Raw genomic sequence first — 13,057 nt, forward strand, 5'->3', positions numbered from 1 at the left:
GTTCAGAACCCCCTGACAGATGAGGACGCCCAGGGAGGGGATGATGCTCTTTGCCAGAAACGCTTCTTCAAAGCCTCCAGGCTCAGCACCGTGAGCTCCCCTGCCAAGGGGCTGCCCCCGGGGGGTCTCCACGCTGCTCAGCATCCCCAAGCTCCATCCAGGCTCCGGGGTTCTGGGGAGGGCAGGGCTGGGGGGACAACGGTGTGTGCCAAAGGGTGGTTGAGCCAGAGGGGAATGGCAGGGAAAGGGGATGGTGCTTCGGGGCCGTCACGGTTAGCCCGACCCAACAGGCCTGGGCTCATCTCGTGGGCTTCAGCCTCCAACCCACCCCAGAAGGGGCGTCGGAGAAGCTCCTGCAAATATCGGGCGAGAGCATTGTAAATTTGGTCCTTAAGGGCCGGGTGCTGGCAAGGGACACGAGAAACTAAATAAAAAGAGGATTTTTCTATTCGATAAAGCCAAAATGAAGCTGCAGAGCTCATTGCCGTACGCTGCCAAAAACCACCCCGGCTGGGGCTGGAAGCCTGGTTAGAGCGACGCGTGGCTGGCTGAAGTCCGTCGGGGGCTTCCGCGCACAAGGACCAGGCTCTCAGGGCAGGTCCGTGCTGTGAGCACAGCTCAGGGCGCCTGTCCTTTCTCCAGCTCTTCTGAGCAGCTGTGCCACCGCAGTGTGGCCCCGTGGCCCAGCTCGGGGCAGCTGCTCCCCTGTCCTCGCGTTACTGGGAAAAAATAAAAAAAGAAAAGGAAACCTATGCAAAGTGGATTTCAGAGAAAAAATCTAACCAAGTACGGAAAAAAATACACCCTGCTATAAGCGTCGGCCTGTTCTTAGAGAAGGACACTGAGGCTAAGGGAGGACAATGGCTGAGCAGAAAGGCCCATGAGGTCCTTCTGGTCTGTTTGGCCGTGCCTGGACAAGACACCTGAAGATGCCACTGGTGAGAAGACAGTCTCTACTGCCTCGGGGAGGGTGTTCAACCACAGCCTGTAACACCAAACACCTCCCAGCCTCAGAAGCGACACTGGGAAGACTTGCCTGGAGATGGTTGGCCACCACCCATTCAGCTCAGACCAGCTCGAGGGCAGCCGGCCTGTGGGACAGGGGGACGAGCGTGTCACTGTGGGAAAGGAAGGCGGCAAAGCTATTTGTGTTGCCATGACCTCCTTAGGGGTTGTAAGACAGAGCAAAAAGAGTAAATCCCAGTATATGAAGAGGCAGCGTTCACCTGAGCAACGTGCAAGGTGCAAAGGCAAGGGCAGAGATGGCCGGCCGAAGGGTGAGGCCGTACTTACTGTCTGGGAAACCACCTTGTGAGGAGCAGTGATTTTTTTTTTTTTTTTTTTTTTAAATGAAGGCTTAGGGCATGAGAGAACTAAAAATAAACCTGTTGCGATGCTGCAGCGGGATGCCCAGAGAGGTTCTCCAGTGCGTGGGGAGGGAAGATGGGCTGTGCCCAACGCATGGGTCCCGACAGGGGATAAGGTGCAGGCAGGGCGACAGGCAAAGCCCGGCATCTGAGGAGCAGGAGCTGGTGGAGAGAGAGCTCAGGGTCTGGGGCCATCAGGTCCGCGTGGCCGACCCAGGTGAGCAAGCTAGAAGACACGTGGGCGATCTGGTGAAGCGAAACGCGATGGGGGCAGCGCAGCCGGGGGATCACAAATGAGCTGCCTGCTCCCCAGCCGGGGTCAGCTCACGGTGCTCATTCCCGATGGGAACAGGCAGTTTCTTAAGAAGAGCTGGAAACTTTCTGTCCTGGCTGGGAGGTTGCAAGATGTCCCCGGAGAGGTGGCGGCGGGGACGAGCCAGCCTTGCCCAGCTCCAGGACGCGCTCACCACTGGCCAGCATTTGCCAAGGGGCTGGAGGAGGGGTCCTGGGTCCGATACCATCCCGCACCGGTGCGGCAGAGCGATGTCCGCAGGTCGGTGTCAGGATGGCAGCCCTGCCCGTGACCTGGCACGTGCCCTGAGGAAAGCCCTGTGGTGCCTGGGGTTTCTTGCGTCACAGGGTGATGTTCCCAGCCCTGGCTGAAACAGATCCTCGGTGGAAAGGGAGAACGGGACTTGTTCCCCAGGCTGAAGCCATAAGCTGGGGCAGAAGGTCCCTCCTCAGCCCCTGCACGGTCGTCAGCCCCGTGAACGTGGGGGTGGAGGCCTGCTGTGCACAGCTCATGCCCGACACTGGATGAGGCTCCAGCAGAGGTAAAGGAGTCAAAGGACACCTTCCTGAAAAACGAGACGCCCTGCCGATCTGCCCTGGGCTCCGGAGGATGCCAAGCCTTTGGGTGAGCAGGAAGACCGGAGGCCTCGGAAAAGCTCAGCCAGGCTGTGCTGGGGGAGCACGTGGGGCGTGGGAGCTGCCCGTCTCCCCCCGCTTGGAAGATGTGCCAGAGAGCTGGGAGCGGGGGGGAAATCACAGAGCTGCGGGGGGTGCCACCATGTCCCCAGGCACGAGCCCTGCCCTCAGAGAACACCCTCACCCCGCGCCGCACTGGGAATGGGGACATCGACAGCTGCCTTTTGGCACCTAAAATGAGACTTGCAAGTTCCCATCCCTTCGTGGAGCCAGCCGATAACGGTCCAGAAGAGGAGCCCGTTCACGGCTGCGTGCTGGAGCGCGCACGTCCCTGTCTACCGTCCCCTCCGGTCACGCTGCCTGGGAAAAACCTTGCAGTGAAACCAGAAGAGACCAACCGGAGATGTGACAGACGGCTGGTGACATTCCCAACCCAGCAACGACCAGAAAGTCTGGAAATAAACACGGGTGAGCTGTACGCAAGTGGGAAGCCTCCGCAGAGGAGGTGCTTGCACCACCCGGCCGACCTGCAGAGGGGACCCGAGGCCTTGGAAGGAATCGGAGATGATCCAGAGCCCGAGGATAGTACTGCTTTAATTCACAGGGGGGGAATCAAATTAAAAATATAAATCCTCTTGCTTTGGATTCCAGGTAAAACACTGATTTGGGGGGAAGAAACCTCCCCCAGGACAGAGCACTGGAGACTCTCCAAGGAGGGGGGGTCTCTCTCTTCCTCCAGCTCTGCTGGGCTGATGGACACGGGGCTGTGGGCCGGCCAGGTCCACTCCTGAGCTGGAGATAAGGCTCTCCGTCCAGCAAGGAGCAGAAAACACAGCAGCAGAGCGCTGACCTAGAAAGCCGAGGTGAGAAATGCTGCCTTGCCGCTAAATGACAGGAGGAATGAGCCAGAAACGCTCCGCTGGCTGCCTTTTTCCTTGAGCAACATCTCCGCAGCGGCGCTAATCCTGCGACAATCGTTAAGGAGGGAGACATCCCCAGGCCGGCTGGAAGGATGGCCACCAAGCCCGGGGGCTGCAGTCCGGCTGTCTCACCTCCCCAGGCAGCCCCGCGCCGCACCCCCGGCACTGACCGAGAGCTGCCCCAGCCCAAACTGAGCCCCGAGAACCGGGGAGCAGCGCCCCAGCCCCTCGTCTGCTCCGGGACGGGGAGATGCTGCGGGGGCTGGGACAGGGACCCATGAGCTCCAGAGCCCTTGGTTTGGGCAGGGACCCACCTCTGCTGGGGGGGCTGGATGGGGGGACAGGCACGGGCTGTACAGAGACCCCGTCTCCTTGCCCCCCTCCGGGTGTTCCCCGGGGCGGGTGGGCACGGGGAGAGCCACGGAAAGCGCTGCAGCCGTGTGGAGAGGGAGCGGATGTCAGGGGATGGGCGTTGGGAAAGGGGCGACATGCTTGGAAGCGCAGGGAGTAACGGAAGGCTCTCGCCCTGGGTACGGGGGCCAGGGATGTGCTCGGAGCAGCCCCGTCTGGGGAACCCCCACCCCCCCCAGCCCCGCCAGCCGGCAGCATCCACGGCCATGCGGCGCCCATGCCCGCGGGCAGTGCCCAACACCGCTCTCTCCAGGGGCTGCTTTTCCGGCATCCCGCGGGAATTTGCAGCAGCAGAGCCCCAGCGCGGTGGGCAGCGGGGCAGAGGAGGTGTCGGTGGTCTGCGGGGAAGGGAAGCGCGGGTTCATCCAAGTCTCAAAGGGAAGTGACTCAGCCGCAGTGTCCCTGCCTGTCCGTGGAGCTGCCATCCCGTCTCCCCACAGCCAGCGCAGCATCAGGAGGGCGCAGCCGCCAGCGGCGTTAGGAGCCTTTCCCGGTTAGCCAGGACATATCTCCGGTTCTAAAAAAAGAGAAAAAAACCAGCAGGGCTGTGAGATGTTTCCCAGCGAGCGCAAGCAAATGGCGCTGAGGGTGCTTGGGTGCTGCCCGCGGCGCTGGGCCGGTCATCGGTCACGGGTCCCCGTGCTGCTCCGCGCAGGGACGCGGCCAGCCCGGGCAGGACGGCAGTGTCCCTTCCTCCGCCCTCATTCACATGTCGCTACCCAGAAACTCACTGGCAGATCCTCAATCCCACGTAAAACGGCATTCAAACAGTTTTAACTTAAAGCAAGCCATCCCGGCATTTGGATGAAAATTCACGGAAAGCCACCGAGCAGCAGGTCCCAGCCAAAAGGCTGCTCCCGGCAGAGCTGCGCGCCAGCGCCCTGCAAAGGGGACGTAGCAGCCATGCCCACCCCCGGCGTGGCTCCCGCCACCCCCAGCCCCCACCAGCACAGCAGCGTGTGTCCCCCCCCCCCGCAGTGGGGCTGCATAACAAGGATGCAGCCATAAGCAGTGTCCCCGCACAGGAATTAGGGACGCGGCCCAAGCAGGGGGCTGGCTGTCCCTCCTGCCAGCCCTTCGTCCCCAGCACACCCCGGACCCCAAACCGAACGTACTTGCCGTGACAGACAAACAGCCTAAAAGGCGCGAAAGCAGCAGAGATGGAGAGAGAAAAGACATTCAGGTTTAGGCGGTCCGGCTCCCTCCCGGGTTCCCCGAGCCCCACCGCAGGGGCCAGCAGCTCCCCCGGCCGATGGGTTGCCCATGAGATGCCACCTCCCTCCCAGTTGCAAACGGGGCAACCGGCAACCAGTACCGGAGCTGATGGGCACAACCCTGCCCCGGTCACTGGTGGCCAGCTGGACCCTCGCCATGTTCCTGTCTCAGGGGCGCCCGGAGCGTCTGAGCTGGTTGCCCGGGGGCTGGGAACGCTTCTAACCCCAAGCTTTTGAAAGTCTGCTTTTATTCCAGATGTGGAAACACCCCAGGGACAGGGACCCACATTCCCCCCTCAGCTCTGATTCCCACTCTCAAGGCTCCTTCCCGGCTGTTATCACCTCCCCGGCGTTTGCCTTCCAGCGCAGCGTGTTCCGCGCCCACCCTCTGCATGCGGGAGCCCCCTCTTGCCCGTGCAGACTCTTCAAAGCAAAGCGAAGGGAGAAAAATGCACTTTGCCTACAAGTTACACCCCAAGATGCTGAGAGACAAACCTCCTGCGTGGGGGATGCCAGACCCGGGGCCGGACGGGAGGCAGCATCGGGGGGGATGGAGTCAGTGGGGCGGGAAGGGAGATGTGAGAAGGGAACGGAGCGGGGAGCGTCGGGAAAGAGCTGCCCGGTGCCTGTGGGGGTCCTGCCTCGGGGGGGGGCTTAGCCCTGCCCTGCACCCCACAGCTGTGCTCAGCCACTGGCCTGGCGCGGCCGGCTCCCGCAGCACTTCTACTTACTCCACATCGCGCTTTCGGATGGTCCTGCCGGCAGACAGGACCTCAGCCACCTTGGACACGATAGGGTCGTAGTTCATGCTGGCCACAGCCACCACCTCGTCGCTCCTAGGGCCGAGCAGAGCAGTTAGGGCAGCCCCGGGTGGCCACAGCTCCATCACCCAAAAAGCAACATGCTGGAGAGAAGCGTCAAGCAAAAAGAAACACCCACTGCAGGGTTAGGACCCGTCCCAACGCGTGAGCACCACGGGGGCCGTGCCGGCAGCGCGGGACAAGGGACAGGAGAGGGCTCAGAGCTGGCACTGCAGGCTGGCCCCACTGTGGTCTCACTGATGCTCACTCGCTGGCGTGGTGAGCATCCCTAGGGTGCCCAGGGGATGGAGACAGCTCTGGGCACCCTGGCGTCTGTGGGAAAACACCAGCAAAGGTTGATCTGACGGTGGATAAAACCCCGGACATCAGCAAGGATCCCGGTGGTTGCTGCCACCTGGGCAGGTGACCCCTGTGCTGCTGCCCGGTACCAAGGGAGCGGATAAGCGGGTGGTCAGGATTTCCCTGTGGGACACTTGGTTGTGTTGCTCCACATCCCCTTCCTGATCCCCACCTCCAAGAGGGCAGAGTTCCCACCTCCGAGGCGCTCCACAGGCGTGCTCCTCCCAAAGCACTGGGTGTCTGACGCCAGGGTCCCACCAGTGACAAAACCCCTGTATACATGGGATGTCCAGCAGCAGGTCCCAGACTGGCTGGCCGTCACCCACCAGCATGCCAATGGGTCTCACGCCACCAAGGTCTCACGCCAATGCTGGTGGCACAAGGCAACCTCAAAGGCCAAACGGGAATCAAACAAAGCGGAAGGGAAGAGGATGTAAAACGCTGGAGGAGCTTTGGCTGAAGGTCCCAAGGCAAACAAGAAGGGCTCTTCTGCTTTGAGGTTTGCAGAGGTCAAGCAAACTGAGTGTAAGCCTTCAAAGACTGGATCCAGGAGCTGACTCATAAAGAGGTGACTGAATAGACAAACAATGCACAGACCAGAGAAGGTGCGTGGGTAAGATATTAAACACTGGTGGTATTGTTGAGTAAGCTGAAGGGTACAGCAAATCAAGATCTGCTCTTCAATTCACTGCCAAAGAGCTCCGTGACCAACAGAGCAAAGAGCAGCTGGGGGTGGGGAGGAACACGTGCCTGATTCCTGGGAGAAGGAGAGCAGAAGCCGTGTTTCAGAGGACACTTCATCGCTGTGGAGCCATGCTAGTTGAAGTCACCTCTCACAGCTGTCCCACAAAGCCACAGGGCAGCTCCGTCACAGAAGACTATCCGTTTCAAAAGGCTGCTCCCATTCCTAAATAACTCACTACAAACGAAGGAGAGCAAGTCATCAGCAGAGCAGGGGTCGGGCTTCCTCATCCCATGGGTCAGCACGGGTGTGCAGAGCAGACCCGGAGCCCAGAATCTTCTCTGGAGCCACTGGAGCTTGTCCACAACTTAGTCCACACCAGCCAGACCCAGAGACGGACCAAGACCAGCCAGGCTCCAGCACAGGGCGCTGCTCCACAGGAGCGGTTGCGGGAAGGGGGAGCTGCTGCATTGCCAGGAGCTCTAGAACAAGACTTGGATGCCATTGGAAATCCCATCTGGAGCATCCTCAGGTCACTGCAGAGGTGTGTACCTACAGCAGAGGGGATGTCTGACAGCCTGCGGCCCTTCCATCCAGCAGACCAGGTGAGAACAAGGATTTGATGAGCAACACATTCACACCGGAAAATAGGTGTCCACTGAAGGCAGCGAGGACACAAAGCACATGTGTGTTCAGCTGGACCGCCTGCTAGGCTGTCACCTTCGAGGGCTGCTGCGGTGATTTAGAGGAGCTCTTCGCTTTCTGAGCCTGCGTCTTCTCTGTTGTGATGTTTGACATCCTGCCTGATGTAAACGAGGTCCTCCACAGGACCCCATTCCCTAGGGATGTAACTCCAATTATATGTGCAGGATCTCACGAGCTTTCTTTAAAGAAGACGGCCAGTCTCCTTCCAAGATGCTTGCAGCAGTACCTGGTGGCACTGCAGCGCAGATTCCCTCTTCTCCTGTTGTCCCAAGTTCAGAAACACAAACCGCCAATGAGGACCTCAGCCCACCACGAAACACGGCCTGGGATGACCCTACAAGATGGTTGTTTCCATCACACAGGGCTTCAGCCTTGGCTGCTTCACCATTGCTTGACGCCTCTGGTGCTCAGCACACAACGGGGGCTGGGCCTTCAGGACCCCAGGGAGGCTCTGCACGACCTTCACACCACACCACACGGCCTTGAAGCTTCAGTGGTCTCCTCTACTTTTGGTTTCCTGAGCAGGGCCAGCTCCCAGCTGGGAAACACAAAGTGATTGGAGAGACCTATCCATCAAAACCAGGGGGAACGTGCTGTTCCAAGGGAATGAATAACTAAGGTGGGCAAGGGAAAGGAAAGGAAGACGTAATGCCACCAGTCACCCACCGGCTCAGCCTCAAGGCCAGTCAGCCGGTGCCTGACACAACCAACCAGGAAGGTGGCTGCAGCCCAAACACTTCCGTCAGCAAGACACGGGGTAGCTGGGCCTTTTGTGAAATAACTCACGGGGCGCTGGTGAGCTGGAGCATCCCACATCAGCCGTGGCTTTTTAACATTTTGTCTGACAGATGGGGGGAATCCCTCTTTTCCAAAAGGTCTCTAGAGGCAACAAGAGTGCCCTTCTTGAACCTGGGATTTGGAGCAATCAAAAGGCTTGGCGTAAAGGTTGAGGGAAGAGGAAACGCTGTGGATGAGCACCGTCTCTACACGGTCTTCGCTTCCTCTGCAGGGCTCAACACAATGGAAGTGGGGAACGGAACCATGAAGAAGACAAGCGCAGCAATTCCCTGGATCTCCCAAGATCTCTGAGGTCTTAGGGCTGGGATGCCATCAGTCTGTTCTGGCTGAGGTGCTGAGCTGAATGCAGTGTCCCATGGGGACATCTGCAGGGCACCACCCTGTACCCCCGGCCCAGGGCCTCACGCTGACCCCTCCACAGCTCACACAGCTCCCAACAGGGATAAGTAAACAGCTTTGGTCTTCAAACTCTGGGGAAAAAGAGCCTTGTTGTGAAAGCTGGTGCTGAGGACAGGCTCCAGGAGTGGGAACCACCAGTGCTTCATGCAACAACCAAGCACGCACCAGGAGAAGAGTCCACACCATTGGGTGGGCACGGCAGAAGGAAGCAGGAAGGGATGGTCGATCTGGGACAGTGTCCTCAGTCTGAAAGCATTAGCAACCAACCCGAAGAACTATCGCCAAAGGAGAAAAAGAGGAAGAAATGTTCCCGGTGGCTTCTCACCGAAGCAGAGACGGGGACTTGATCACAGCCCAGCAAAGCAGGAGATGCACTGGCCAGCCCGCACCCCTGCCAGCCAGTGCTCCCCCAGTACGTCCGGCTCTCAGCGCAGGATGCCATCCTGGTACCCAAAAGCCATCTCCGGGAGCCCCTCCTGGGTGGCAGAACAACACGGCGCTTAGCAGCGGACCCCCGCCAGAGAGCTGCCCCCCACCGGGCCCGGCGCTCCTGCGTGCCGCAGGGTCTGCCCAGTCTCCCTCGCCCCCCCGGCAGCCACGCCGAGCCCGGGACCGCTGCAGCGAGCAGGGATTACGCGCCGTGCTTTGGGGCTTTCCTTTTGAACCAGCTCTGCAGATGTCTAATTAAAGCCATCTGACATTTCCCTTCTAATTAGGGTTGGGAGAAATAGCTAAATGCTCTGATATGGAAAGGAGGAATACAGGTTTCAAAGAAGATTATATGCTGGAAAGAAATGTGTGTCAGCGCAGCCTGCGGATGCCCGGCCCCGTGATGCTGCGTTTGCTACAGGCGGGGACGGCCCGCGGGGCTGGGGCAGAGCAAGGGCTGCGGAGCGGCTTCGCGGGGGCTGCAGCGGCACAAGTACACGCAGCTCCGCGAACTGCCGCAGCAAAAACGCCGAAAACCGGGGTTTTATCTTCCCCTGGCTCACACTCACTGAGCAAACTGCATTTTACAATGCTGCCTTCGGCAGTTCCGTGATTTAAACGCGCTTCAAAGCATCGAGAGGGTGGGGAGTGACAGCCCCGTGGCCGTGGCCACGTCCCCTTGCAGCACGTCCCCCCAGCACAGGTGGTGCCTTGGCACAAACCCACCCTTTTAGGCAATTTTTGCCAAGGTGCCCGCCAGCTCAGAGGTGCCTCCGCGCGCAAAGGGCCCCCGGGTGCTGGTGGGTGCCGGGGGCCCCATCGCCCGCAGCAGGTTTTTATCCAAGGCGCACAGGCAGCAGGAGGAAGAGGAGGGCGAGCACCGGGGAGCCGGCCGGCTCGTGCCACGGGGTGATGGAGCGAGCCCTGTGCCTCTCCAAGCCCGAGGGACACATCCAACTGCCAGGCTCCATCCTGGAGCAATGGGGGCAAGCGGCCACCCTCGGGGAGGGGGATGCGGAGGGCGGGCAGGGGACAGGGGGGCAGCGAGCCCTGGTGAGATGATCTCTGCAGAGCAGGAGCCGGCTCCTGCCCAGAGGTCCCTCCCGGTCCCTGCCCGAATGCTGCTGCCGAGCAGTTTGATTGCTGGGCCGGGCAGACCTTCGCTTCCCTGGTTTCACTCTCCCCATCCTTAATATCGGAAAGCACTTGCAGAAATCTGCTCCGTCTCCAGGCATGAGGAGGCTCTGGGGCCATCGATCTCGGATCGCAACAGGACAAAGGCAATACAAGAATATAAACGGGGGCAAATATTTTGGGGATGAATTCATCGTGCACGGTCTCGCCACTCCAAACGGCCAGCGTGGCTCAAGAACAGCAGAGGCAACGCATCCCAGCTGTCGACACTTCTCAGGACAATATTCCCAGCCAGGCTCCCGGCCTGGGGAGACCTGGGTTTCGCTACAGGTGTAGTGAAAGCTCCTGAACCCTTCCTAACCTTCACAGCTCGTTAATGGACAGAAGGGGTTTTGAGGCGCTAATTTGTCAAACTCGAAGCAGAAACAGTGGTGCCTGTGGTCCCAGTCCAGCCCTGGTCACAAACCGTTAATGCAGTGATGAGATGGGAAGGAAATCTTTGATGGGAATCACCAGCAACAAATTAATAGAAGCCGTTATCTGCTCTCAGGTATTACACAAACAGGCAAAGTGCTTACACCTGCCAGAAACATTAGATCCAAAGACCAGTCTAACTTGCTTTACGCTTAGCACATCATTTCTCTAGGGCCTTTTATTAATGTCTTGTGACCTCAGTGTCCAGAGATGAGCCAAACCGACTGACAGAAGCCCCAGCAAAAATATTTTCCAGGCTAGCAGAGCAAGCTTAGAGGAATGCCTGTGTAGGAATGTGGAGAAGAGAAACACTTACTTGGTATAAAATGCCACAAACTTCAGTTCGTCTAAATCTCCCTGAATGACGACATCGTCGAATCCTTCCCCATGGCCTGGAAGGCAGAGAAGAAGCGACGGGTTCAGCAACAATTCCCCTCGATCCAGCTCTAGCCCCTAAGACAGAGTGTTTCGGTCCAGAGCTACGCGAAGAGCATCCTGCAGTCACCAGAGAGCAGCACTGAAAGATGGGGGTACCAAGAAGCACCCCTTCCTTCAGAGAAGTGCCAGTCCAGGCAGACAGTCTCTGGTCACGCTGGGCCACCCCCGCTGACCACAGCTGTCACCCTCTGGCCCTGCACCCCACGGCCACAAGCAGACGGGTGTCGGAGGAGACACCAAAACCCTCCAGAGCCAGGAAGGGAAGCAGAGGTTGGCGTGGAGGGGCCACAGCAAGGGAGGTGGCCGTGGCTTCTCTATCCCAGGACAGCTCCACCAGCACAAACTCTACAGCAGCCTTGGGAAGCCCCTTACCCGCGTATCGGATACTCTTCCCGAACATAGCAGTCCACAAATACGGGACGGTGCTGATCTCCATGCCATGGGCCAGCATGTTCAGCGCAGCTATACGGCCTGGAAGAGAGAAGCGGCAGAATCAGCGAGGAAGCTCCACGCCGGGGCAAGCGTTGTGGTCTGCCCTCAGGTCACAGCACAGCATCAACAGCTCCGGTCCCAGAGCCCAGGGAAACCAAGACCTTCTGCTAAGGCTAATAAAAACCCACACAGCAACAAGCACCGCCAAGGAAGCACATCGCGTCGTCCGAGGCTGGGCTCGGACTCCTCCCCAGCAGTGCAGCTTCTCGTCACCTCCGCCGGCATGACCAACGTGCTCATGAGCTCGTTTCAACCCAGCTTCTGCAAGAGTGACAGGTCTGAGAGCTTGCTGAGCTCCCACCACAAACAGGGATGGGATGGGATGGGATGGGATGGGATGGGATGGGATGGGATGGGATGGGATGGGATGGGATGGGATGGGATGGGATGGGATGGGATGGATAAACCCCCTGTGGGCGTGGAGACTCTTAGCAGAGTCCCTGCCACGGAGGCAAGGCTGGGCCGGCACTAAAGGGGGTCTGTGTCCAAAGGCTAACTTTGGAGATGCGCTTCCAACACCTCCCACCCACAGCACCCACCCAGAGGTCAACCTCCCCATGTGGTTGTGGCCTTGAAAAGCTCAAGGGCAGCCTGTCCTGCCAGAGTTTCCAGGCTTGCTGGCATGGAGGGGAGAAAGGTCTCAGCTCTGCAGGGTGCTCCTGGGCCCAGCCGGTGTCGTGGGCAGCCCAGCTGGGGATGTGAGCCCGAGCTAACGTTAGGATGTGAGCTCCTAAGTGTCCCACGGCAAGGAGAAGATCAGGCTCCTCCAGCGACTGCAGATGCCAGGGAGCACACAGGGTATGGGAAAGCCTGTCCCTGGGCACCTTTTTATTTGTAACGAGGCATCGTTAGGCAATGCACGCCAAGAAGGCTGACAAATGAAGGCGTATGGGACAAGATAAAATACGCACGCTTCAAAATGTTTACTACAACTGCCCGGTTTCCCTGTTGGCAGTTGTCTCGTTCTCTTACTAGAGGGCTTGGAAATTTCCCGGGCATATGGAAAAGGCTCTTCTCCCTAAGCAATTTGCTGTCGCAAAGCGAAGGGACTGAAAAGCACCTACCATGCATATGGGCCATCTGCCAGTGAGGGACGTTCACCTTCTTATTATTCCTCAAGGCCAGGGGGAACGTGACAGCGTCACCAGCTGCGAAGACTCCGGGGATGTTGGTTTGCATCATCTGCAGCGGGGAAGCAGAAGTGCACGTCGGTGGGGTTTGGACCTTACGGCAAATGGGGACCTGGCTGAGAGCCACCACAGTCCCCAAGGCCATGAGGACAACCTCTGCTCGGCCATGGGACCCCTGGGAGGGATTCAATTTAGCGTTCTTCACTTTCAAAGTGCACCATGCAGGCAGGAACCTACAGCATCCCTCTGCCACTGGGGTAGCCCAGTAAAATCAGACATGGACTGGTGTCCTGGAGCCGCTCTTAGAAGATTAGGGTCTGCTGGCGTTTGCAAACAGAGCCCGGCTCGTTGCACACATGAGCAGTAAGCGCAGGGGT

General features: G+C 59.1%; 1 protein-coding gene across 6 annotated transcripts in view; it reads right to left on the reverse strand.

Moving 5' to 3' along the window:
* Window positions 1-2,864: 2,864 nt before the first annotated feature.
* The window catches only part of AIFM3 (apoptosis inducing factor mitochondria associated 3), a 52,918-nt gene continuing 42,725 nt past the window's right edge, over window positions 2,865-13,057 (reverse strand). For 4 of the 6 annotated variants that reach the window (XM_063351509.1, XM_063351507.1, XM_063351503.1 and 1 more), the window contains 6 exons: window positions 12,615-12,732; window positions 11,431-11,529; window positions 10,937-11,012; window positions 5,571-5,675; window positions 4,741-4,761; window positions 2,865-4,142 (listed from right to left, as the gene is read on the reverse strand). In XM_063351509.1, the coding sequence (XP_063207579.1) occupies window positions 4,103-4,142; window positions 4,741-4,761; window positions 5,571-5,675; window positions 10,937-11,012; window positions 11,431-11,529; window positions 12,615-12,732 (459 nt within the window). In that variant the 3' untranslated portion in view covers window positions 2,865-4,102. The other 2 variants (XM_063351505.1, XM_063351506.1) reach the window with 2 other exon arrangements.

Source organism: Chroicocephalus ridibundus, chromosome 13 (genome assembly GCF_963924245.1).
Source record: "Chroicocephalus ridibundus chromosome 13, bChrRid1.1, whole genome shotgun sequence".
In the NCBI taxonomy this organism is placed as follows: domain Eukaryota; kingdom Metazoa; phylum Chordata; class Aves; order Charadriiformes; family Laridae; genus Chroicocephalus; species Chroicocephalus ridibundus.